The 25,611-nt window shown below is 49.5% G+C and overlaps 2 protein-coding genes across 2 annotated transcripts in view; one reads left to right on the top strand and one right to left on the bottom strand.

The window, feature by feature from the left end:
* LOC144148657 (uncharacterized) overlaps nt 1-10,316 on the top strand; it is a 40,080-nt gene extending 29,764 nt beyond the window's left edge. The window contains exons 4-5 of the mRNA XM_077680171.1: nt 5,182-5,370; nt 7,247-10,316. Coding sequence (XP_077536297.1) covers nt 5,182-5,370; nt 7,247-7,483 — 426 coding nt within the window. The 3' untranslated portion in view covers nt 7,484-10,316. The remainder of the gene's footprint in view (nt 1-5,181; nt 5,371-7,246) is intronic.
* A 2,947-nt stretch (nt 10,317-13,263) lies between these two features.
* Nucleotides 13,264-25,611, bottom strand: part of LOC144149140 (protein-cysteine N-palmitoyltransferase HHAT-like) — a 32,441-nt gene continuing 20,093 nt past the window's right edge. The window contains exons 6-10 of the mRNA XM_077680679.1: nt 24,578-24,903; nt 23,010-23,045; nt 20,430-20,631; nt 16,102-16,240; nt 13,264-13,465 (exon numbers count right to left, since the gene is read on the bottom strand). Of these exons, the coding sequence (XP_077536805.1) occupies nt 13,290-13,465; nt 16,102-16,240; nt 20,430-20,631; nt 23,010-23,045; nt 24,578-24,903 (879 nt within the window). The 3' untranslated portion in view covers nt 13,264-13,289. The remainder of the gene's footprint in view (nt 13,466-16,101; nt 16,241-20,429; nt 20,632-23,009; nt 23,046-24,577; nt 24,904-25,611) is intronic.

Raw genomic sequence — 25,611 nt, 5'->3', positions numbered from 1 at the left:
TGTGGGATTTGAACCCGCGTCGCCAGAGCAGCAGCCAAGAGCAGCAGCCAAGCAGCCAAGACGAAAAAACAAAAGCGAAGAGACAGACGCAAACATGATCGGCAGCAATGGAGATGTACTATCGGCGTCAAATGAAACGCGAACACGAAAATATGAACCAGAACGTGCAGAATTGAAAAATACTGTTCGTAGAGTTCGTATAATGGCACGCTATTGGTATATTTGGAAAACCAATTTTCCCAACACTGTTTTTGTAACTAAGCCACGCGTCATTTTGGCTTGCATGGAAAGAAATCGCGCTATTTGTGCGCTCAGGTTCATATTTTCATGTTCGCGTTTCATTTGACGCCGATAGTACGTATTTGATAATCACTGGCTTTCGTCTTACAATTACGTCAGCAGACTTAAGTGTCCCATGAATGTTTCTTCTAGAACTCAAAAGTAGGCCGCATACTTGGCTCAATGCGACAGAAAGACGACGTGTCCATAAAAGCGAAAAACGGGAGCTGTGGGGAGGGGGACGTTGTTATAAAACGAGAAGGAGGAGGAGGAGGAGGAGAGGGAGGTCGAGTTTGAAAACACGTAAGGGCAAACAGCGGCGGCGCTATCGACGCGGAAACGAGTTGGCGCGGCCGATGCGAACACGGAGAAGGAAAACACGCGACAGCGCGCCAACCTTGGAGGTCGTGCAAACGATGTCGTCCCTTCCACCTTCTATTACGGGCCGAGGACCCAGCGGGCTGGGCCAACCAACGCCTTATAGAGAAGAAAGGCGGTCATATCAATCGCCTCACCATCGCCACTGCTCTCCTGTAAGATAGTTGGCCTAATTCATCTTCTTCTTGTACCGCTGCCTTTTTAAACAGATAGGAAGTTGAGTAGGATTAGGATAGCATCTTTGGTTCTTTGGTGCAACGCAATGACGTAATGTGGCGGCTTTCTATTCGTGTAGGTGTTGATTTAGCATTGCGGCATAGAAGCACGCTGAGCTCGATTTTCGTCACTGAGAGTACGTACGGACAGTGACGCCAAGAAAGGACGCGGGATTTTCTGTGTGTTATCCAAGGAGGTGGAGCTAGTTACCAGGACTCACCTTTTGCTAGCAGTAGGCGTGGGAGCTTAAGTATACCGACCCCCTTTCGAGTACATTGGACATAGGGGATTGCGAGAGCCTCTTTGAGTTAAGTGAGGGAGGTTACGCAATGCAACGCACGCTACCACTGACCAATACATGGATGACCGTGGATATACTTTCATAGGATCGAGACGCAGCGAAGAAACACGTTACAAGGACTAGCCTTCGGTTGAATCCGAACGCGGTGTAAGTTTTCTGGGTGCTTTTGGCTGCGCGTTAAGCCTCAGATTTCATGTTGGCGTGCTGTCGACTAAGCCGTACCGTTCGAGCGCTCTCAGTTGGCCTTGCTCGTCCATGAGGTCAAATTTTTTTTTGGTTCTGTCCAAAAATTTTTGTCTTTTTTTATTCTTTTATTCATCATCATCAGCATCATAAAAAATGAATTCACATTTTCCCCACAATGACCAACAGTTGTAATGATCTTTTTCATTATTGAACATACGAGAATAGGATGGGATAGGAAGTGTCGATCGTCGTGTACTGACAACCTCGGTTATAAAGCTCCGCATCGTGAGGAGGATTTTGGTTCGAACCATTCTTAATTTTAGAGGCAACCGAACTTTTAAAAAATCCTTGCAAGGCTACATGCTGCATGGATTTTTTTAGAGAGAGAGAGAGAGGAGAGAGAGAGAGAGAGAGAGAGAGAGAGAGAGAGAGAGAGAGAGAGAGAGAGAGAGAGAGAGAGAGAGAGAGAGAGAGAGAGAGAGAGAGAGAGAGACTTCGCAAGCAGCCGGAGTTCTTCCAGAGAAGAACGTTTTCAAATGTATAGTCACGCCGAGTCACCAACAGTCCCGAAGGTATGAGTTCCTAAAAGACCGAAGAACTATAGCCCCTCGAGATATCCAGCTGGGGAATCGAATGGTCACTTTGGTATATAACATCATCTGAAAGGGCACGCGGGGCGGCTCGCATACGAAGTTTTTCAAACAAAGCCGACCACATCGTCGCAGGATATGGGAATTTCAAGGTACATCATCAGATATCACCCGTGACACGACTCGTTGAACGCAGTGAAGATGGCGTTGAAATCGCATATCAGGCCACACTAGTTTTCCTCTGCAATTTGTGCGCGCATGGAACAGCACTCAGACATATGTGCTTTCGTTACTACAGTCAAACAAGGTGGTAACGCGGACGCCGCATTGACCTAAAATGCTCGATAAGAACCTGCTTTAAAATGCGCCAATCTTTTGGCAGCACTCTCACCAGGCGAGTGCTTCAGGTTGGGTTCTGACCAACTTGACAGCGGCTTCGTCTCCTACTACGTCCACGTGTGAAGGGAAGCCACACGAAGCGCACATTAGTACTCCTTTGTAGCGCACATGCCAGACTTGAAGGAAATTGCCACCCACGACACAAACTAAACAAATTATCTCATTCTCGCGTCAGCGAAATGGGACACAAAGGAATAACCTAATCCGCCGCTGAGGTGTTACAAGCCGCCCGGTACCACATCGCGCATATACACGTCCGTGTTAAGGACATTCGGCCGAAATAACCTGCGACCTGCTGCTGCGGAACCCCACAAGGAAGTACTCTTGTTCCTTCCCTTTTCCTTTCGTTGATACGCGGTATCTATACGCGTCTCGGCTCCATACGGTAGCGTGCGAAATGTATACACGCACGCTATCGTATACTTCGTGCAGGACCCCCCCAAGTGTCGCATTTGACGCGATATTCCTGAGGGAACGCGCACTCTTGCATTCTCAGTGCGCCCTGGGAATGGAGAGCCAGGCTTCCGTTCCGTCCGCCTTCTCTTTTTATAATTGGATAATCACTCTGTAGAGAGGTGACCCTCGCAGCTATTATGAAGGCTTAGGTTACACCCCGTCTTGCGTGCACCGTTGAAAAGTTCCCACTTCGCAGTTTGTCCAAAGAGGAAGGAAGGCATATACGACCGTGTGTTTTATTCGCTTGGCCCCTTCGCTCATGCACACAACAATCCATTGTTCCTCATGGCTTGACGAGCCACGCAATTCTTGCCGCTTCTTTAAAGACAGCTGCTTGGCAGGTGAGAAGATCGCGCACCTAGTCGGTGTACATCTTGCTGTCTGACCATAGATTTCAGAAATCTATACCGCCACTCGTTCTGTTCAGTTTGATCCCTATGTCATCGACAGCCATTCTGCAGCCGTGTCTTGAGATCCACCGGTTTCGCGGGGAATGCTGCAGCCGATTCTGATGAAGAATTGAACAGAAGAAACAGAAGATTGCGGACGAAAATCTCCAGGTTCTTGGTGCGGAGCAACTCCCTCCAAAGAAAACTTTCGCGTATACGCGACTGCATACCCTGAGCCGACATACGTCTAAACACTCAAAAGTTTATAAACCAAAAAATGGGTGGTACTTGCAAGGCTGTGGCTACACAAGCAAAATGGTTCCACCGCTTATTACGAAGTCAGTTCCCTGTCGCGATGTCTTCGTTATTACTACGGTTTATCGCAGTTTGCATGGAACATGCGAACACGCCGTAAGGAGTTATAACATGGCCAGCTTGTGCTGCTTTGCAGAGGCTAAGCTACTGTGTATCCGTTCACCATGCGTGCCGCGTGAACGGGTTTGCGGAGGACACGAGCGGTAATTATATAAGGCTGCCTTGTGACGGTACATGTCCTCGCACAAGGCCGGGAGTGCTTCTTCGTCTACGCGCCCTCCGTCTTTGACGCCGCCGCGTCGTGCGACGCCAAGGTGTCCGTCCGCGGCTTCTTCGTCCAACCCGCCCGCCCCTACATGTAACAGCGGGTCGAGGTCACGGAAGAAGAATGGCGTCCGGGAAAAAGACGCGGCGATCTTCCTTTCCCATGCGTCACTGGCCTCGAAGGGGGGCAGCCAGGGTAATTAATCGGAAAACAAAGCTAATGCGCTTACCTCCGGCGGCTCTCCTCTTGCTTCCGACCTCGACGATGTCGCAGCGCGGAGATGGCGTGCCTATAACGACGGTGGGATGCCATTGCTTTGTCGAGCGCTGTCCGACGAGGTTGCTGTTCATTGTTCGAGAATCTCAATTACCAATTGGTGCGACGCCAGTTCGCAGGACACTTGTTGTGCAGCGTGGGTGATCACAGCGCTGATTAGCACCGGCATTGTAACCAGAGGTTACGAGGATGACGGAGCTCAAGTCAGAATGGCGCCAACCAGTTTGCGAAGCTTGTGTTCTCACTAGCGCAGAAGCTGCAATCAGAAAGATGATTAATGGTACACTTGTTAACGGGACCCTGAAACGGGACAGACCGGGTGACTTTCTCTTAACTTTGTGATTGGACACACAGTGACAGCTATGCCCATACCGGTCAGGATACTCTGCCTGTGGTTCACCGCAGCCTACATGTGATGCGTCCTGATTCTTTAAAAATGATGTTCTCTAATGATAGCAACAGTGACAGCGTTAACTTTTAAAGTGACTTGTCGTTTGTCACAATACGTTGAACGTTTTGTCTTCAGGAAGGTTCTCAAGATTGTTAACGGCATGATTGTCATTGTGGGAGGAGGAGGAGGAGGAGGTGGAAAAACTTTATTGTGAGCCAGGTGATGTGGGAGTGGCTCCTCAGTCCAGGAGACCATGGGACGACCTTGCTGTCTCAGCCCTGGACACCAGGAGTTGCTGTGCATCCAAGCTGGCGCTGGTCGTCAGGTTCTCCCACAGCTCAGGAAGGGGAAGGGAAGTGGGTAAAGGAGGGAGGGCTGGGTGACTTGTGGCAGATTACCCAGAGCGCTGGGCTTATATGCGTTGCAGATTAAAGCTGAAGTTGACCCTCAGCAGAGACTTACCCAGTGTTTTCAAAGCCGGACAGGGCTATCGCATGTTACTTGGGGTGTATACCTCCGATTTCTCTCAAAACTTGCGAGAATTTCTGTAACAACACCGGAAAACACACCGCCACCCTTCTTTTCTTTTTTTGTTGCGCTCATCTAAGCTTCAACATTTTCCAGCTTATTCTGTTCGCTCTTCACTCCGCCTTCTCGGAACAACTTTTTTGAAAGCGGATGTTTGGTAACTGCTTCAGTGGACCCTCACATGCCCGCTACCTTTACTCGCGCATGCGCAGAAGGACGCCAATCGGCGGTCCAAGCGTGCCGCCTACGAGCTGCCTGCCGACGCGGAGCTGATCGTGGGCAGCTACCAGACGACCTTCAACTGCGCGGGTCTCCGGTACGGCTACTACGCAGACACGGACAACGACTGCAAGATCTTCCACATCTGCCATGAAGTGGAGCTCGCCGACGGAAGCAAGCAGGTAGGTAATCGGTTTGGCTATGGATGTGGGATTTTGTTCAGTGAGGATTTAAACAGAAAAATGTGGTTGATTCACCTTTCATAGGAATCGGTAAAACACGAAAGTGAAATGTGCCTTCCCAGCAGCATTTATTGTGCATCCATATGAACTTGCACATCGCTATTTATATGACGTGGGTACGGCACCGTTAGACGCATCAACGTTAGACACTGGATTGTACGCGCCAGAACATTGCGTAAATCCAACTGAAACCACAGCCTTTTGAAAACCATGCGACAAAAACGGAACCGAAACCGAAACCAAAAGCAGTAGGTGGTGCAGGGTGATTCACCCGCGTCCGCGTACACGAAGACGCTAGCATCAAGGCGCCAACTGTTGGCGCTCATTAGTGTCATGATGAACTACTTTGCTTCACTTCTCCTATGCGGCAGCATCTCCTAGGCGGAATCTGAATGAAGAAAGTAGTGGGAAAGATATAAGGCGTGTTCGTATACCTATTTGCGCTCGCATTCACAGAGCAGTGGGCAGACGCTGTGTACCTCCCGTTGCGGCGAGAGAGTTCGTGGCTGAATCCCGACGCAGCCGTGTCAGTGGAACTTTTTCTGGCGACGTCATTTCCGTTACAGATATGACGCCAGTCAAATCTTCATGTACCCGGGCATAAAACACTTTCGAGTTAAATAAGGAGGAGATAACTCAGAAGGCGAAAAATGTTGTAACTGTGACATTTCGTGGAAGAAAAAAATTTGTGAATGAAAACAAAAAACAAAAACGAGCCCCAACTCAGCGTCTTACTGAGGAGTACCAAGATGTTCGCTCTCATTGGCTTTCGTGGAAGGGAACGCTGTGATCATATGTGGTAGCGGTAGGGTCACATACGCCGTCTCCACAGATACTTGCGCACATGTGCTGCAGGGGTACAGCCAGAGGAGAAGGGGGCGCCTATGGGCCTTGAGCCGTTACAGAGAGAGAGAGAGAGAGAGAGAGAGAGAGAGAGAGAGAGAGAGAGAGAGAGAGAGAGAGAGAGAGAGAGAGAGAGAGAGAGAGAGAGAGAGAGAGAGAGAGAGAGAGAGAGTAAAAGTTTATTTAAATCAACAGGGGGGATTGTACTAAAGCTTGAAGGAAGCGTCCTCAGTCCAGGATGCCTTGAGCGCGGGCAGCATCGACAACCCTTTGTGCCATCCGAAGCTGGTCGTCGAGGCCGGTGCTCGCCAAGGCGCTCTCCCAAAGCTCGGCAGTAGAAAGTTAGTTGCAGGTTGGCGTAGACTCGAAATGTAGGCCAGTGTATGAAAGCAGAACGCAGGTCCATTTTTGTGTGTCTCTTTGGAATTATTTAGATCACAGTGGCGGGGCAGAGGTGAAGACGAAGGTTGTCGAACAGAAACCGCTACTGTATAAATATTGCTTTATTCGTCTTGTTTGATAGCCCTCGCTGCAGCGCACAGTAACAAAATCGTACCCGCCTTGAACGAAGTGTCGCTTATAACGAGGCCAGTTTCTTGTCTTTACGGCTTCCACATAACGAGGGTTCACTGCATATATATTCTGCTGCCGTCCTATACCCCCTAACCACGCGAAGTGTACGGTGCGCAGCCGTAAATTCCCTCTAAGAAAGAGGTGGCCCTGAATTCTGCGGCCCAATTGTCACACCTTCAATGGCATTTAAGGAAAAATACAACGTGCAAATATACCGGACATAATGAAGAGGCACAACACAACCGCTGCAATGTGACTCTTCCATGCTTTGCGGTCCGTTTGCGCGCTTTGTTTTGCCTACGATGTTATTCTAACTCGCCCAACCTTCCGTTTTGCTCCAACGGCAGCCAGAATGAGCTCTGACCTCTCTTTTCGCCCTTCCCGTGTGTTTCCGTCGCAGCTGAACCACTGGAGTTTCTTCTGCGGGAACCAGACCATCTTCAACCAGCTGACGCTCACCTGCTCCTACCCGGAGGAGTCGGTGCCGTGCGCGAACGCCCGGGACTTCTACTACGTCAACGACAACATCGGCGTCCAGGATGCGCCCTTCCTCACCGACGACGACGTGTCCCGGGGACAGGCGCTCTACGAGGGCTTCGGCGCCAGGCTTAGCGGTCGTGCTGCCAGCAAGAAATAAACGCCGCCCCACCACCCGGAAAGGAAAGACACGTGGAAGAAGACGCCACAAAAGGAACGACGACACGTTGCATACTCACGATTTCAAAAGGACAGCGAAAGCGTGGCTTGAGACCGGAAGGGGACAATGAGAGTGACTAGGACGGCACATCCACGTGACGTCGGGGCGAGGGAAGGAAAGTTGGAAATCTTCTGGCAGATGCTAGTAGGTGTCTTCCGGTCTCATGCCACTTTTTCTAGAGTCCGTTCAGGGCTAGTGGATTAAAAACCTTAGGAAAAGTAGGCGTTGCAGTCGACATTCTACCTAGTTCTTGTTTCATTGAGAACAATTGAGACTCGCTTGAATGTCCATTGATCAACGTCTATTTTTCAAAGGAGGGGACGCCCAGAAGCCCAGGTACTGCTACGGGCATGATGATTAATAGCGAGGTTTCAAAGTGCGCTCACCTTGTATTGCTTAGGTGGGGTCATAGTGCGTTTTCTGTCGGAGTCTTTGTGGTTTCTATACGCCGCATCACAGTGCCGGTGTAGGTGCAAAGCAGAAATTCCTGGCAAGTTCAATCTAAGCTGCGGCGATGGTCCCTCGCATAGGTCAAAACGATTTAGCTCGTTTTATCTTGCTAAGCGTATCTGCATCTTTTTTTTTTTTTTGCTTCAAAGATCGCTAGGACAGAAACTGTGCGAATCAATTTGGAGAGTTTCCGCTTAAGCATTATGTTTTTCTCATGGCCTCATCCTCAGTCCAGCGTCAAAAGTCTCGACCACAGGTTTGAGACCTTTTCGCTAACACTAGGTAACTTCGCCCTTCATCCAATTACTTCGACCAAGAGTACATTAACGCAAATTAATGATATGAAGGGCTCAACATGTTCGTTGCCAACTAGGGGTTTCAATCAGGTTTCAGATCTCCATTGCTACACTGCCACCGTGTTACACAAAACTGAGTGCCAATGTCTCTGTTTAAGGACGTCCAGAGGACGTTGCTTGCGGTTCAGTGCACAGAGCTGAGTATACCCTTCACAAACGTCACGCTAACGTGTTAGCATGAGCTCTCACAAATGAAGTTTACTCCAATCCAATCCGTCTTGAAGGTGCCTTAGAACAACACGTTTAAGAAGCGTGTTCGAGGTGGAGGCGGCTTCTTGTTCTTTAATAATTTTTCAGTTGGGATGATAGCGACAAACTTTCTCTCAGCTGTTTATCCCAATCTCTTATCGCGAGCCCGTGTCAAACGTAGTGGTTAAACTGGTTGTTACTGCTTGCCGTCTTCGAGGCGGATATGATATGGATAAGGACAAGTGAAGTTGCTTCTCAAACTCTGTTTCATTCTAGCATACTTATTAAATATTAAACTACTCTGTGTTGGGAAAACTAACTCGTTAGGAACTTTTCTTCTGTGTTACTACCTTGATAGTTGCGAGTTGTTCTCCAAGCGTAGCGTTTAACCCCATATCAAGCCATGTTCAAAAGATGTTGCACTGATAAGCCGCGGTGCGTCCATGTGCCAGTTCTTCCCTCACCCATCTCGTCTTAATTATTGTTCGTTTTATGTGAACGTCTGAGGCTTCTTTGTTCATGCTACATGTGGGTTTATGTTGTTACGAGATACGCGTCGATAGATGCGATGGGCCTTATCTACAACCTGATTTGCAACGCGGGATTTATCTGATGCTTTTTAGTGAGCAAGGCAGGGCGAATCTTTCTCCGCTGTTTTAGTAGACTGCCGAAAATAGCGCGAAGTTCCGGAATCCAGAATGGTAGTTGAAACAATTCCCCTTGGATTCGATTATTCACACCTACTTTTTCTTCTGGCAGGAGTAACCATACAGTGGCAGCGCCATGCATTGAAATCGCACTAGAAATTATTTTGACCTCTATTGCTTCAAGTGCCGTTCACAAAGCAGTTTCTTAACCTCTGCCAAAGTGCCTGTGATATGATGGTTTAGAAATTTAGGGCGCTTTTCACAGAACACCCCAGGTTGGAACCGGAAATTGCCCGAGACAAGCCTTTAGAAAGTGGAAGCTCGGATTTGATCGATCGTTTTACAAAGTGGGTCGAATACACAAAATATCAGTTCGTGAGTAATTAACACCCACTTTTGGAATAACTAGCACACGTGGACGCTTTTTGTCTTTATCTTTAAAGGCCAACCTCGGCACACCTTCCCCCCCCGCCACTCCTGGTTGAGGCCATAACTGTCAACTGCCTTAACACATGTCATTGTCCACCTATGCAAAAAAAAGAAACGTCTCGCTGGCTGAGATTGTTTGTGTACGCAATTCCAAGCTACCTTACTCGCTGCGCTTATCTTTTATCTGCAATGTGTTTGTCCTGGTTAAGTGCTTTAGCGGAGCGAGCCATCGTTGTCATGCTGTTGTGACGTTCTCACGCATACTAACACACGCAACGTTCAACGTATTGTTTTGTTGTCCGCTCAGAACCAATTGCTTTGAGTGAGTGCGTACCCGTCCTGTACGGCGTGTGTTCTAACTGTTAATTGTGAGATAAAACGGTGACGTCAGTATTGTGAAGTGTTCTGTTCTCTCGTTTCTGCCAAACGTTCACTTAGGCTACAGTCGCTTGTGTCAAATGTCTTTGTTGATCGAGTTATGTCAAAGTGAGTTCGTCTCCCTCCTTTCTTTCATCCTTATCACGCAATTTTGCGTTGTGTTATGCTGCGAGCGTTAGACGCGAAACAATTGTTTTGTCCTTTGTCACTGTTTTTTTTTTCATACCCTGTTGTTGCCATGCTGTTACGTTTCTTGTTTTGAGCGGCCTGAACCATTTCTTTACACGCGTGTACAGACCATGGAAACGGATGCAATAAAGACGCACAAGCACTTCCTTTTCCTGTTTCTGTGCAAGAAACTCTGTCCCGCACGACTATCAGCAGGGTCAGCAGCTCAGTGGCTGCGATCTGCTCGCAAGGAAGTCGGACAAATACTCCACCTAACACGGTGCATCTCGCATAAGAGGTCTGGGTTCTGCTGAAAGAATTCCGGTCTCTTAGTGCACTTCGTACTGCGCTCAGAGCTTGTGCAGAAAGAAAATTTGACATTCTCTAAAAAAAGCAACGGTGCGGCTACAAAGGAAACCCGTGCAGCTGTCTCAGAAACTTCGTAATGTTTGTCCTAGTCCAGTATTTCTCTTGTATACATTACCTTGTCGTGCTACTCAAAATTCGTTCTGGTACACCGCCTTGGGGTTTCCTCTCAACTCGTCGACTAACCCCCGGCTTGTGTGTCAAGACACAGTTACCGCACGTGACGCGAGCGAGTTTGGTTCCGCCTGAGGCGATAAACATGGCGCCTACGCGCACAATTACTGGCCTCCGTTGCACAACGTCAATCCCACCCTTGGTTGGCCAGGAAGACACGCTAGATGATAGCATCCTTCAGCTCCTCGTCCTGCTCGGACCTCTGGACCCTGCGCATGGTGATAGCGACGGCAACGAGCAGCCAGCGAGTACCAGGCCATCCCGATCTGGAGGCCCACGCACACAGGGCCAGTGTTTTCGCCGTCAAACACCAATCGACTCGTAATTACGTAATTAAAGATGTTTATTCTCTCTCTATCTGTCTCTGCTCACCTGTAGATGTGTGAGTTTGTTCCAGAGGCTGCAGCTCTCGCCTTGCATACGGGCATGTCGCCTGATATGATACCAGCCTTTTACGTTACAAGAACACCCCGGCTTTGCGTTCAAGTGACGGACATGACGCTTCTGAAAATAGTCAATGTGCGAACCCCTGTTTGGCTGCAAATACCTCCAGGACGCAAACGTAGTTGATGACACTGACTCGACGTCAGCGAGGCCACCCCGAGTAGTGCAGGCTTTCTTGGAAGCTAGGGCGGTTTGCAGTCTCATAACTACGGCATTAACGAGTCCCGCCCAACTAAAGTTAAGCCAGAGCTGCTTCCAAGAGAGCTTCCCTTTAGTAACAAGCTTGTTGGCAAAACGTGTCGCCATTTGGGGCGGTCTCCAGGCCCTTGCGTCAGCAACTTCACTTGGGGGCAACTTCACTTTCACGCTCATTGAACGACAGCGATACGTGATTTACGACGACTCCTCTACGCGTATCTCCTGTATTCACAGGAACACGATTCCTAGCAACATTGCGGCGGATAGAGCTTCAATTCTTCAACCCCTCCCGCGGCGGCCGCTCCCACTTTCATCGGTGTCAACACGAGAAGAACTGCTAGTGGCAAAGCAGAACCCCCGGCACGCCACGGATATGCGTGGCGTGCCCTACTTCCACCGTAACGAACCGCCCTAGTGAGCTCCCACGCTGGGTCGGGAGGTCTTGCCGCAGAGGTTTGAGTTGAGGTGGTCATATACCTAGCAATGGCCAGACCACACGCTCAACCTTCCCGGTTTCGTGCTCGGATTGCGGACACTTGTCCGTTTTAGACGCTCCCTTTGAAAGGTTGACGTGGACCAATTATTATTAACCTGATTGCATATCAGCCCAGAACACTTGCAACAGCTCCGGGCAACAAGGCTCCATACTGGGAGACCAGATGATCTCAAACAGTGTATATTACGCCCACCATCATCTGTCTCTTATTGTTTCTATGCGCGAAACGGGTGTAATTGTGCGCCTGTAAGAACCCCTACCTCGTTGAAAAATCTCTCGCAATAAAATGCCAAGCACAACTAAAAAACTAGAACTGCTCCTCGAAAAGCGTTTAACTGCAGCCAATGAATACTGTAAAGCTGGTGAAAAAACCCACCATAAGGCCTAAAGAATGTCCTCCGATGGGCGTTTTCAATAGGTATTCTCATTCGAAAGCTTATACTGCACTCTGCTTTGGGAGGACGCAGGAAGACGGGCACACAACTTCTATTTTGGCTCATATCTGGTCATCGTGAATTGTAAAAAAAAAAAAAAAAACTCGTAACATATTACGTACAATATGCTACGCAACTGACTGGATGGACCAAGTTTTCCCAATATTCCATGTTCGGTTTGACAGGGGCCTGACATGGCGGAGACCCAGGCAAGTTGCACTCATCTCCTAAAATTATTTAACTTATGCTCACTCACCGAAAGCTGCGGTTCGCAGTGTTACGCTGATGTTCACTCCAGAGTTGACCGATTTCGATACACGAGGAGTCGTCGAACTTCTGTGTACTATAGATTGGGACACTTAGGTGAAACAGTGAGTCAAAGAAAAGAACATTTGGCATGGCTTGTAAATTCGCCAGTAATATTGGCGCTGCCATAAAGAAATTAATTCGCATTCCACTCTCAAGTTATTTACGAAATACATTAAGCGTGAACAAAGGTATACCAGCAAGGTGAACAAATGAGCATAAGAAAGCCTGGGTAGATGCATTTTTCCCCTTGCCTTGCTAGTGCCCTTCTAACGCTATGCACAGTCACAGACAAATAAAAAGCGCGCACAAAAATATAAACCAGAACCCGCAACAACGAACAATATGACTCGTAGAGATCAGGTAATGGCGGGTTTGTGATAGATTTGGGTAATTACCTATTTCAACTTTGTTCTCGTTAGAGCCGCGCGTAAAGTTGGCTTGTATGAAAAGGAATCGCGCCTTTTGCGTGTTCTTGCTCATATTTACGCGTTCGGATTTCATTTACCCAAGACTGTACGCATGCTCTGTAATGAAACATTTTACAAGTAGACCCTCAACACCTTCAGTACGTTGATCTTGAGTTTCACCCTGAATCAGGGGCCGTCAAATGACTGCCAAATTGTTTTTGTGGTTGTCGAGTTCTAGGTTGTGGCATACGTAGCATGATTTTCAAATTTGGGAATCCTGGAACGACAATATGTAGCAAATTTATTCAGAAGACGCAACCACTCGGTTTTCGATGCACACGCGGGCTCCTTCAGGACCCTGCACTCCATCATTCGCCTTTGTGCCCTGCGACGTCTTCTCCCATTCAAGTACGTCCATGGCGACTTGGGCCTTGCAGTAGAGGCCGAGTAACACCGGCAGCAGAGGCACCGGAAAAGCTGAAGCAAAAGAGGAATCGTGGACAAAGGAAAAAAACAAAAGTGACTTTTCTTCGACACAGTCTATGGGAGTTGAAAATTTTTCTAAACACGAAAACAAAGAAAATCGAAGCGTTTGACCACCCTTGAGCCCGTTATTCGAGCTGATTCAGTCACAACAGAAAACACACGAGAGCGGACATATTAACGTGAACATAACCCGTCATAGATTCGCAGTAACAGCCAATACTTTCGAAGGTCTGTGCCACAAACGCGCACTTTTTTTTATAGGAAAGGTCCAAGACAGATGTGCTTCGAAAATGCGATAGCCCGTACTATCGGGCATACAGCCTGCGGGCGCTATCGGAGGTTTCTGTTTTGGGGAAGGAAGGCAGTGAAGTGCAGGTCCGTCCTCGCCCTCCCCTGTGCCTTTTCTGCTTATTTCTGTTAGTGAGAATGGGAGGAGTTCCTTCTTGTGAAGAGTCATACTTTGCCCGCGTATACCGAACCTGTTGAGGTCCAACCATGCACTATACCAAGTTTTTGCGATTCTAATCATCCCCCGATTCTAAGCATTCTCCTCTATTTTCGGAGGAAAAAATTGAAAGAAGAAAATATTTGCATGCGAATCTAAGCACCCCTTTTTTTAAACAACCGTCGCAAGAAGGATTTCCGAGACGTGGAAGCGGGCCCGAGTTGACGTTGTGGCCAAGTCATTTATGAAGTGTACAAGTACAAACCACTTCAACGGAACAGAAGACGACCTGCTGGGGGATGCTGAGAGCGGCGGCCTAAGCGGCACAACGAACTCATGAGACTTAGCACTAGGACTTCATTCGCAGGCCCCAAAGAAGTTTTTCCAATCCAATCCAATCCAATCGAATGGTAGGGAGGGTGACTGAGTATGAGACGTAAGCAGGTGGGTTCCCTTCACGTGCTTATTTTTCTTTTGAATATTTGCCAGATAAAACATTCCTTTCGCCCGTCTCGTCGAGGTACGGCCGCGAAAAAAAGGTGTCGGGGTAGGGGTGGCGGACGGGGGGTACTTTAAACTGTTCGAATCTAAGCCCCCTCCCCCCTTACTTTGGGCATCGTGGTCTTCGAAAGAAGGGGGATGCTTAGAATCGCGTAAATACGATAGTTTCCCTGGACTTTGCAGTGCACGGTCCTGGATACGAAGGCATCTTTCAGGTCAGTGTGGTTGTACCTTTACATTATGGGACTTACCGAGCTAATTTTGGGAAAAGGGGCCCTACAAATGCAGCGCAGAATCCGGAGGATGCAGCGGTACCAGAGCGAGCTTCGCTATTGCGACGATTAATCGTTCAATACAGTCGTCGTCGAAGCAGGGGTCGTGGTCTAGAGGAACAGTTGTCGACTTCATTGCCTAACCCTTCGTTGCCTTCTGGAGACCAAGGCCAAAGTCTGATCTAATTACTATTAGTGCTGGTAAATCGAAACACGCATTCCTTTTCACTTCTGGTTCTATGTTTCTATCGCGCTCTGGTTTGCTCTGAGATTATTGTGTACGATCCGATTATCCCATTGAATTTGGTGCACGAATGTTGCCAGCCTGCGAAAGCCTTATCAAAGTGAAAGCCTATCTCTGATGGCGCGCCGTCGTACAGGAGACCAAAAGTTTCTATTTTAACATCGCACTCCACAAATACGGCAGTTGTAAATTCACTCTTCTCGTGGTCATCATCATCATCATCTTCGTAATCACCGCCGTCATCATCGTCATCAACATATTGATGTCCACAGTAGGGACATTTTCTCCCACATGCTTCCCACCGCTTTTGTCCTGCGATGTCCGAATCCATTCTTCTCCCCAAGTTACGTTATTTTCATCGAGATCATTGTCTTGTCTTTTGGAGACAGGGCGATCTTTAATCAAGTATGGCATTGTCAAAAGAGCTGAAATGCTGATCTTGCTACGCCAGATGAATGCGGTGATAACGATAAAGAAAATAGTGATGGCGTTGAAGTTGACGCGTAGTACAGGCCTACAGATGCATTCAGTTATTTACCGTATCTGGTCAAGCCCTGTGTTTACCAGGCACGTAATCAAAGCTGTTATCAAGCATGAGGCACGTTTGGGACATGACTATGGACCTACTACATCCCAGAGTTAAAGACCCATGCTAAGAGGCAGTCCAAAAGACGCTGCGAGGGCCACTTTTACGCAATATAGTTTTATCTCTCATTATCCACTATGTTGCTCGGCGTAGATTAATATTTCCTCTGCTGGAACTGAGACCAGAGAAGGCCCTTCAAAATTCGAGCACTTTTCAGCAGCAGTAGTTTCAGCATTGACACCCCTCACATGACTCGTCATTTTGCAGCACATCTTGCGACATCTTCGATTTTGCTGTAAGTGGTTCGCGAAGCAAGCAAGCTGCACTTCGCTCTTGATTGTGTGGTTTAACGCGCCGACGCAACGCAGGCGATGAGGCGCGCCATAGTGGGGGGCTCCGGATTAATTTTGACCACCTGGGGATCTTTAACGTGCGCCGAAATCTCGCACACACGGACGTTTTCGCTTTTCGCCTCCATCAGAAAAGCGGCCGCCGCGGCCGGGAATCGAACCCGCGACCTCGTGCTCAGCAGCGCAACTCCTTGAGCCACCGCGGCGGGTGCACTTGGCTCTCACTCACCTAGTAGCTTTGCGAGGGAGCCACGGGCGATGGTAACGTCCGTCAGGTAGAAGAAGCTGCTTGCGATGACTCCGACCAGACTGAGGGCACATAAGACGCCTCGCAACACCTGCTCAGTGGGTGGACTTAGGTACAGCGCCTGCAGTAAGAGAGAGAGAGAGAGAGAGAGAGAGAGAGTGAGTGGTCGTCATCCCCAATTCTTGGGAGTCACGTTTAACAAGCTCGTGAGGCGGTCACTGTCCTGCCCATCACGCCAGCATTTTCGAATGCTTCCCTTCACACGAGTGTTGACTGTTGGGTTGACAATCTTCGAGCACAGCGCGCAGCAACAGGGCGCAAAAACTAGACTGTGTGCGCGTTCCCTCTTTGTGTCATTGTTCATGTGCGCTGTGCGTGAAGACTCTCCATCGGGGAAGGAGCATGATCTGTCGACGCACTGCAGAGGCTCTAAATGGCATCTTGGGGGAGATAGGTCCGTTACCGTCTTCGCCTCTGGCTTCACTTTCCGAGACAAACGCAGAGCTGCCAAAAAGGCTGCCGGTACGGGCTTTGCGGGTCTGTTTTCGCCCAAAGACTACATTCATCTTCGGAACCCTTGAAGAGACCATACGAGTTTTATTTAAGCACCTACCACCTCGCATATCCCTATGCCGTTCAAATCGGCAACCAAGTCGTTCAGCGCCCTGGGAAGTTCTCCCGCTGACAACTCTGGTCTTCCTAAGCATTGCGCTGAAAGACCTGTACGCAGCAGTATACGTGTCACCAGAACATATGGCGCTTATGTCCCTTCCACCCCAGTTAACGCTGAACGAGTTCGGGAACCCCCCCCCCCCCCCCCCCCCCCGGTTCAGGAAGTCCCCCTGCAGTCATTGACTTCTGGACCTCCTCCTGTATATACCTTTTGTATGTTGTTTTTTTTTTGTGATAAATAAACCACCATCGAATCGAATCGAACCATCAGTCGGAATGGCCGTGTAGGTTTACCGCACCTACGTAAACATTTCAGGCAAAATGCATATTCCGTGATTGGGTTTAGATGCGAAGCATTATTCGGTTTGGGAAAATCACTCGCTGCTGCATCACAGGCATCCATAGACAAAATTTGCTGGATCCTTACAAGGAAAAAAATCCCCATCCAAAAGAAAGTGGAGAGAAGCTCTAAAGCTAGGAGTGCGTGCAACCTCCTTCGCTGAAGGTGCGTCTAATCGATTGTCAAACCTTCGAAGACCGAAATCGCAAACGAAGAGACGAACCCGTGCGACGATCCGTTGCGCACTAAATATACGCATCTGCGAACGATCTAAATGTATACCGATACATGGTTTATGAGATAAAGGTACTCCTTCTTGTATGAAGGTACTCCATAAAGGTACTCCATAAAGGTACTCCATAGGTATCCCTTCTTGGATAAAGGTACTCCTTCTTGAATAAAGGTACTCCTTCTTAAAGGTACTAAAGATAAAGGTACTCCAAAGGTACTCCTTCTTGGATAAATGTACTCCAAAGCTAAAGGTACTCCAAAGGTACTCCTTCTTGGATAAAGGTACTCCATAAAGGTACTCCATAAAGGTACTCCTTCATTGTACTCATTCTTCAAGCTCGATGAGTAGTCTTATCTTCTTATCCGGAGCCGTTCCTTCTTCGCGGTTTTCAAGTAACCATTTTGACACAATGGAAGCCGCCCAGTTTCACGCACGCACCGTGTGTCCATGATCTTATCAGAGCTTTTCTCTTGACCAACCGGTCTATGGGGAAATGCATTAGTTGTCTGACAGGACGGCATCGGTCCCACTAAGGAAGCTTCCGCCTTAAAGGGGCACTGACACAAAATTTTGAAGGCGAGATAACTTCGGAGATAGATTGGTGGGAACACACATACATGATCTGCAAAATATCAGCGGCGAATACAGCCTAGAACATATTTAAAATCAGTTTTGAAGTGTGCGAAACGCAACCGAGCAGCCAGCAGAGGACCACGCGCAGTTGTAAATAAACAACATCCAAACACGTCACGAGTTTGTGTTTGCCGCTTCCGCACTACCGGCGTTTTGCGCCGGCTCGCGCGGTTCGCCGCTCCAATCGGAGGGCCGGAGGGCGGAGCTTCTGCTCTCGAGAACGAACGACCCGATCGTTGGCGGCGGAGGCGCCGTGATTTCGTCAGCTAATCGGGCAGCTGGCCGCGACCAAAGTTCTACAGCGATTCCAGGCACTCTGTTTCTATTACTGTTTATTACCATTGGATGCGAAAACGCGCCGGAGGCACGAAAAGCTCACTGAGCTAGCCGCACGGTCGCTGTGCAGGCGGCGGCCACGGCCGCGAAGTGGCCCAGGCCGGCGCAGGTAGCTCGAGTGATAGCTTGTTACCGCTGCACGAAATTGTCCCCAAGTCCCGACCATGGTGGCTTGCGCGAGAAAGGAGTTAATGATGCGATGGCGGGTTGCATTAAAAATTGTCATCTGCACCGCTTACGAGAGCGGCACTCGAATATCCGCCGCAGTGCTGAGCCGAACACATCTGTAGGCGGACCTGTAGGCAGACCGGCCGGCTGCTCCCAGCGCGCGTCTTGCCACCCACCGTCTCGAGCGTCGCGCGTCGTTCTTTAGCCGCGGTAGCATTTGCACTCGCAGCGCCTGCGTCACATCCACGGTCACTTTTTAATTAAGCGCCTCACGAGATCAGTACGTGAGGGCATTCGCAGAAACTGCCGTCGATGCGGATTCGACAGTGCTACGGCGGCTCTGCTCTGTGATATCCCTCCGACGGTCACGTAGTCAGCTTTGTTCACACAAAATCCACAAAATCCATCGTTTCGCGGCACTCGCTGAAACCGAAACTGCGACTGGCCGCATGGAAAATGCCTCTAATTAAACAACCGTCGCACGCTGAAGCAAATGAGGTTTCTACAGGTTATAAGTAGGTCACTAGCTACTTATCGCAACAAAAAAAAAAAAAAACAAGATGCAAAATTTTTGTGTCAGTGCCCCTTTAATAGATCTTGTAGTGCGAGTACTGCGAGTTCGATTAGTGCGAGTAGTCAAAAGCAGATGATGCTTGGCGCTTATTAACGTTGGCTTCACCGCCATACTATATATGCTGCTGTGGTGCCCCCTTTACAGGCAAACCGGTCGTACATGGCTTGGCGTAAAATATTCGATAGTCTCGTACACAGCAAGCCGGATTTTAAAAGATGTAGGATAAACGTGAGAACTACATGCCTCGTAAAGCTGGACAAATTGGACACGTTAATGCTGGATGCTTGGTCAATTGGCCAAGTTGATGCATGCTTTGCAGCGTCAATATCGGCGTCGTTCAGGCCTCAGAGCTTCCGCTATGTACGAAAGTGAACGACCAACACATTTGACAGCGTATTTCTGGAGCGATAGCTCTGGCGGTGTCTTCTGTACCACGAAGATGATGCCGCAGTGAAAAGTGATTACTGAATGTCGCGCGTCACGGGCATTGAGCGAACGACAGCACCGCGTCATTGCGAGTGATGAACCGTGTATTGTTGCAGCATGCGCCAATCGGGTCGCTCACGGGTGCGTTATCACAATTAGGCCTCCTCCACAAGAGAATGCCATGCTGCATAAAGTTTGTCGATCGCCGGAGTCAGAATCCCTATTCTCTCGAGGGTCGCTGCGCGCCACGTGGGGAAAGATTCAGGAGGAGTGTGGTTATGGCGTGTGTACGCACATGTCATCACTAGCCTCGGTCATCCCTTCTGAATAAATCTTTTCCCTCCCTCCCTCCCTCCCTCCCTCCCTTTCTTTCACCTCATCCCGTCTGAATAAAGCTCCTCCCTCCCTTCCTCTTTCCCTCCCATCCCTCTCTCCCTCCCTCCATTTCTTTCGCCTCATCCCTTCTAAATAAAGCTCCTCCCTCACTCCATTTCTTTCACCTCATCCCTTCTGAATAAAGCCCCTCCCTCCCTCCCTCCCTCCCTCCCTCCCTCCCTCCCTCCCTCCCTCCCTTCATTTCTTTCACCTCATCCCTTCTGAATAAAGCTCCCCCCTCTTTCCATTTCTTTCACCTCATCCCTTCTGAATACAGCTCCTCCTTCTTTCCATTTCTTTCACCTCAACCCTTCTGAATAAAGCTCCTCCCTCCCTCCCTCCCTCCCTCGATTTCTTTCACCGGTCACCGTCTCTTGCATTTCTACCAATTCGTTCAAAAGATTAATTAATTCTGAATTGCTTTTGCCTTGGCGCTGTAGCCTGCAGGGCCTGGGAGATGTACAATAAATTCATTCATTCATTCTCTTGGCGCTAGGCAAGTACCATACCGTATGGCAAAACCGGTATAGTACTGGGTGTCCAAGCACACTTACCCGCCAATACGCCCAGGGCACAGAGTTGATCACCGATGTGCAGGCCATCTCCGCTAGCACGAGGAGGAAGTTGAGTCCCGCCCAGACTAGCATGTTCGGTCTCACCGAGTGCCAGATGAGCACGAAGGAAAACGAGGCGCAGGTGCCCAAAAAGCGTCTCCACATATTCCAGCGATGGCTGACCACCGGTTTGTAGATGTATCTGCGCGCAAAGTAAGGGGAAAATGCCAATCCCAACACTCATAAACAGTACATCAAGTTTTATAGCGTAAGCTACACTGGCCGAGGTTGAGCAGTTTCGCGTGGACCTTGAACGGCCGTGCTGCGCAAGCGTGAGGAGCATTGGATTGGAATGGATTAAATTGGATTGTATTTGGATTGGTTTGAATTGGATTGGATTGGATTGAATTAGATTAAATCGGATCGGTTTAGATTTGATTGGATTGGAAATCCAATCTAATTGGAGTACGGGTGTGTAGAGAATTGGGTCTGCACATTCGCCGGTCTGCGCATTCCAGAGGAGTGACGACGTAGCGCGGCAGATGCACTGGCGCCGGCGCGTGACCTGCTGTGCGCCTCCGTTGCGCAGTAGCCAAGTCTGACGCTGCGCCGGAGCCGCTTGACAACCGTTTCGCGTGGCTCCTGGAGAGCAGTGCTGCGCATGCGCGAGGACCAGTGACTGGACTGGATTGGATTAAATTGGATTGGATTGGAAATCGTTTTAGCAGCTGTAAACATGATAATCAGCTAATCCTAGACAACCAGGAAACGTAAGAATAACTAGCTGAACCTTAGCTCATGCTACGTATATCCTGGCATAGCCGAGCTAAGCCACTGCTAATTTTTTAGCCTAGACCGCCTGCCTCGAGTCTACGCTGGTATGTCCAGACCAATGAAGAGGGCGTTACACTGGCTGCACCAGTGCAGTCCTAGTGTCACTCCAGTGGTGGTGTACCCTGCTCCCCACACGCACAAAGAATAGACTTGTTGTTGTTTGTTCGTTTATTTAATAGCCTCAAGGCTTAGTGGACACTAAGCGGGTCCGATCTATATCCAGGAAACTAGGTTGGCCTCCCGTATATAGTCCAGTAGGGAATGGTAGGCAGGACCATGGAGCCACCGATGGTAATGCGTATCTTGCTGCAAGACTTAAAAGCTGCCCGTACACCCCTGAACGCAGACGCGTCGGAGTCTGATACATTCCCTGGTTATGCCTTAAGCATTATGAAAGTCAAGGTGGAAATTCACTCACGTTTGGTGCCATTTGCAGTCAGACCGACGGGAACAAATAGGCGAAATTTCGGTTTGATGTAGACAATGCATTGCGCTCATTTATTTTTTTTTACAGCGGAGCTGCTAACCTCTAGTTTGACGGAAAATTTCGTGCCGTAAACAAAAAACCAGGGCAAGGACCCAACAGTTCTCGCCTAAGACGCCCAGCGCATGCGTCAGGCTACTCAGGCATACAGCATAGAGCCCAGTATTTGTGCAAAGAAAAAAACCTCAAAACAAGCATCGAAACCGCCTTATGGATGATATAAGGCGCCTGTAAACATTGGGACACCCTACCACGTGTTCTTGGTAAAGATTATGTCTGCAGATTATGTTTGAAGGCTAGGCAGGATTAGTGTCACTAAATATAGCAGTTCTTGCCCAAGACACCCAGCGCACGCGTCAGGCTAGGCAGGACCCAGCATTTTCCGCCAGAGAAGCCGAGCACAAGCGTTAAGCCCGCGGAGACGGCGAGAAACATTTCATACCTTCCCCCATCAGAATTTTTAGTTGTTAACAACAGCTTTGGTGGACATCTACTTTCACAGGGCGGGATGGGGACCATTTTAGATGCAACGCATCTCATGCTCGCCCCTCTGTACTTCCTGCGTCTGACCGGCGTTGTCCGCACAGCTGCGCCTCTCCTCCTCTCCTCTCTCCGGTAGCGAACACTCTTTCCCAAACAGCTGGGGGTTGGCGCAGCGCGCTCTCACGCCGTTGCTAGGCGCCGCTGGGCGGCGCTGCGCATGTGCAGTACTCTCTCTCTCTCCGCGCTCTCCTCTCCATCGGGCGCTGTGAATATAAAGCGGCATGCCGCGCTCCGACGGTCTCAGTCGACGGTCGTCCGCGTAACGCTTGCACTCTCTCGCAGTACTCGACGATTGCTTGATGCAATCGTCGAGCCCCTAACTGTGCACTTTACAGACCACAAGGCACTCATTCTCGTCTGCAATAAAGACCGTACCTGAGCATACGTGTACTGCATGTACATTGCATGGTGAAAATGGAAAATTACGCCAACCTCCCCTTCGCGTGAGAATCCCTGCTATAAGCGTAATCAATACGATGGAAAACACCAATGGAACCCCTCATGAGATGCGTTGCATCACACCAGGGTTCCCGCGAGGGGAGGTGGGCGTAATTTTTTTTCTGCCGCTTTCCCCTCCTAGACGTTGACAACTGCTTACTCAATGGTTCAAGTATCGGATACAGTTTGCCCTCCCACAATTTATGTTGGTTCTATACGAGAAATACAATACGAGTACGCCCTTTCGTGGTGCACCTCGGTGGTAATACAAAACGGCTCACCTGAGAATCCACCTGTACAGCCCTATGTCAAAATACCTGGAACAAACATACATACCGCGCTGTAATTTACGGGAAATGATCAAGAGAAGCACATAAAAAACCCGATAATTCCCCCTGCCAGAAATCATACGCAGTCAAATTCACGCTTTCTCCTCTCAGCGATAAGTTGCCAACATCGTGAGCAACGTTGCCGCAGAGTATTGGAGGCTCGTCTCCTCACAGTCGCTTAAAGAATTCCCGCTCAACCATTTTTGTCAATTATGTGCGCGGCTTGTGACAGACAGTCATGTTCATAATGTTTATCAACAACTTTGACGCCTCATCTCTCTAATAAAATCTATTATTTTCTACAGTGCTAAGATGTACTCGGGCGATTAAGGGCGCAGCACTTTGGCGGCCGCTACTGTGGTTTGGCGGCGGCGACGGCGCTGTAACTGACTGAACGATGGGAAGACCGAAGACTGAAAGAAAGCGGTGGAGGAGAGTGTCGCGAAATTTTGAGGTGGAGGGCGGTTTGCCGAGGCGGCGCGAGACGCTCCTCCGAAAGTGTGAGGCAGAGGCAGCTGCCGAGCCGCCGTAGGACACGTATGTAAAAACCGCCCTCGGACTCTAGTGGCACCATAGAAAGGAAACGCATAACCGGGCATCCATGAAAGCAAGCATCTTGTTCTTTCAAGATCACAAAATGCGCAGAAACCCAGCAGGCACTGCGTGCTGCACGTTCATCTGTACTTCAAGTTTTTCGGCGTCCTCCTCGTTGTGTGGCTTATCCGAACCACGTGACATTTGAGCGGGAAGTTCAAACACGATTCTAAGCAACATGCTCGCCGGTGGCGACGTGCTGCGAGATAACCGTACAGTATCGCGCACCGCCGTACGTTCCCTGATCACGCGATCACTTCCCGAGACACAGTAGCAGCTATGCGCCTGAAGCGAGATAACTGCAGTCAGTTCGCACAGCGCACAAATTTCGCATTACGGTGTATGGTAATCGTCAGACATTTTCTCTCCCTTCAGTCGCTGCTCGACCATCTACAGCCTTTCAAGAGCCGTCGACTGGCGGTATACACCCTTACGCTACCTTTCGGCCCCAAGGGCGCCAGAACCAAGGCCCACATTACGCTTTTATCTTTGTGGGATTCGGAATGAGGTGCTTGCTGGACGAACACAGAGAGCCGTCAGCCTACCACGCAAAGCAAAAGATGGGGACAGCAGGTAATGAAGGTAACCATTTTTTCATACGTTACGAAAGAAAGGAAAAAAAAAACATATGCCCAGTGTGGGGACCGAACCCGGATAAGAACAGGCAGCGTAAGAGGACGCAGCGAGGTAGCCTCACAGCAATGTCTCCAAGTGCAGCACACGTCCACGCAACTCGAAACTGCTTCAATTAAGTACCACACTCAAAAGATATCCGCATCCTCCCCTTCAGTGGCCTCCAAGACGTCATAGTGGATCTTCCTCTCTTTCCAGACTAGCCCACGAGCTTTACCTTCCCCACGGTCGCGGCAAATTAAAACAGCCTGTAGTGTGGTATAAAGCACAAACATGACGAGAAGTACATCCACCTCCAGGTGTTGCTGGCCGTGCTGATGCGCAGGCTGCAGCGGGGCCTGAGGTCGTGCCTCTCGTAGACGCCGTCCAGCCAGAAGAACAACGAGGACAGGCCGTAGCAGAAGTTGTACTTGAGGTAGAAGTGCACGGTGGTGAAGTAGACGATGCCGGCCAGCGGCCAGCCCGACTGCGACAGCAACCACTGGGGACACAGGGCAGCGCCCCGGACGTACGCCAGCCGCACGAATCCCTCTGTCAGTAGGAATCCGAGGGCCAGGCGACCGGACCTCACGAGGAACTCCAGGAGCCGCTTGGCGCTCCACAGAGGGGGACGGAAAGGCTGCTCTTTGAGGGAGACCAGAGAGAGGCAGGGAGGGAGAGAAAGAGAAGATAGAGAGAATAAACATAATCGTCATCATCATCATCATCATCCCGTCTACGCCGAGTGCAGGGCAAAGGCCTCTCCCATAGATCTCCAATTACCCTGCCCATGTGCTAACTGCGACCCATTTACCCCCGCAAGCTTCTTGACCTCATCTGCCCACCTAACTTACTGCCGCCCCCAGCCCCGCTTGCCTTCGCTAGGGATTTATTCTGTTACCCTTAATGACCAACGGTTATCTTGCCTTCGCAATACATGCTCTGCCCACGCCCGTTCTTTCTTAATTTCTACTCATATGTCCTTAACACGCGTTTGTTCCCTGACCCACTCCGCTCTCTTTTTGTCCTTTAACGTCACCCCTATCATCTTCCGTTCTATTGCTCGCTGAGTCGACCTCAATTTAAGGGACAATGGTAGGCTGCCATTCCTTATCTGAGAGTACCTGCTGAATGTACTCCACCCTATTCTTATCTGAACCAATAAACATGTTTATTGTTAAAAGCAATGGAGAGGAGTCTTGAGTTCTGCATACCTTAGCTTTGCGAGGATCCGTACCCTGTTGGTAGAAGCCCGCCACTTTCTGTACGTACCCAGCTCCATCTACTGGTGCGCTTCGTACACTCCTTCTAGTGCTTTGAGCAGGTGCCTCGGGGTGGAATCACGGAT

This window comes from Haemaphysalis longicornis, unplaced genomic scaffold (genome assembly GCF_048455015.1).
Source record: "Haemaphysalis longicornis isolate Haplotype H1 unplaced genomic scaffold, Haemaphysalis longicornis Haplotype H1 scaffold_8, whole genome shotgun sequence".
Classification (NCBI taxonomy): Eukaryota; Metazoa; Arthropoda; class Arachnida; order Ixodida; family Ixodidae; genus Haemaphysalis; species Haemaphysalis longicornis.
This window is presented reverse-complemented; position numbering and strand designations above follow the sequence as displayed.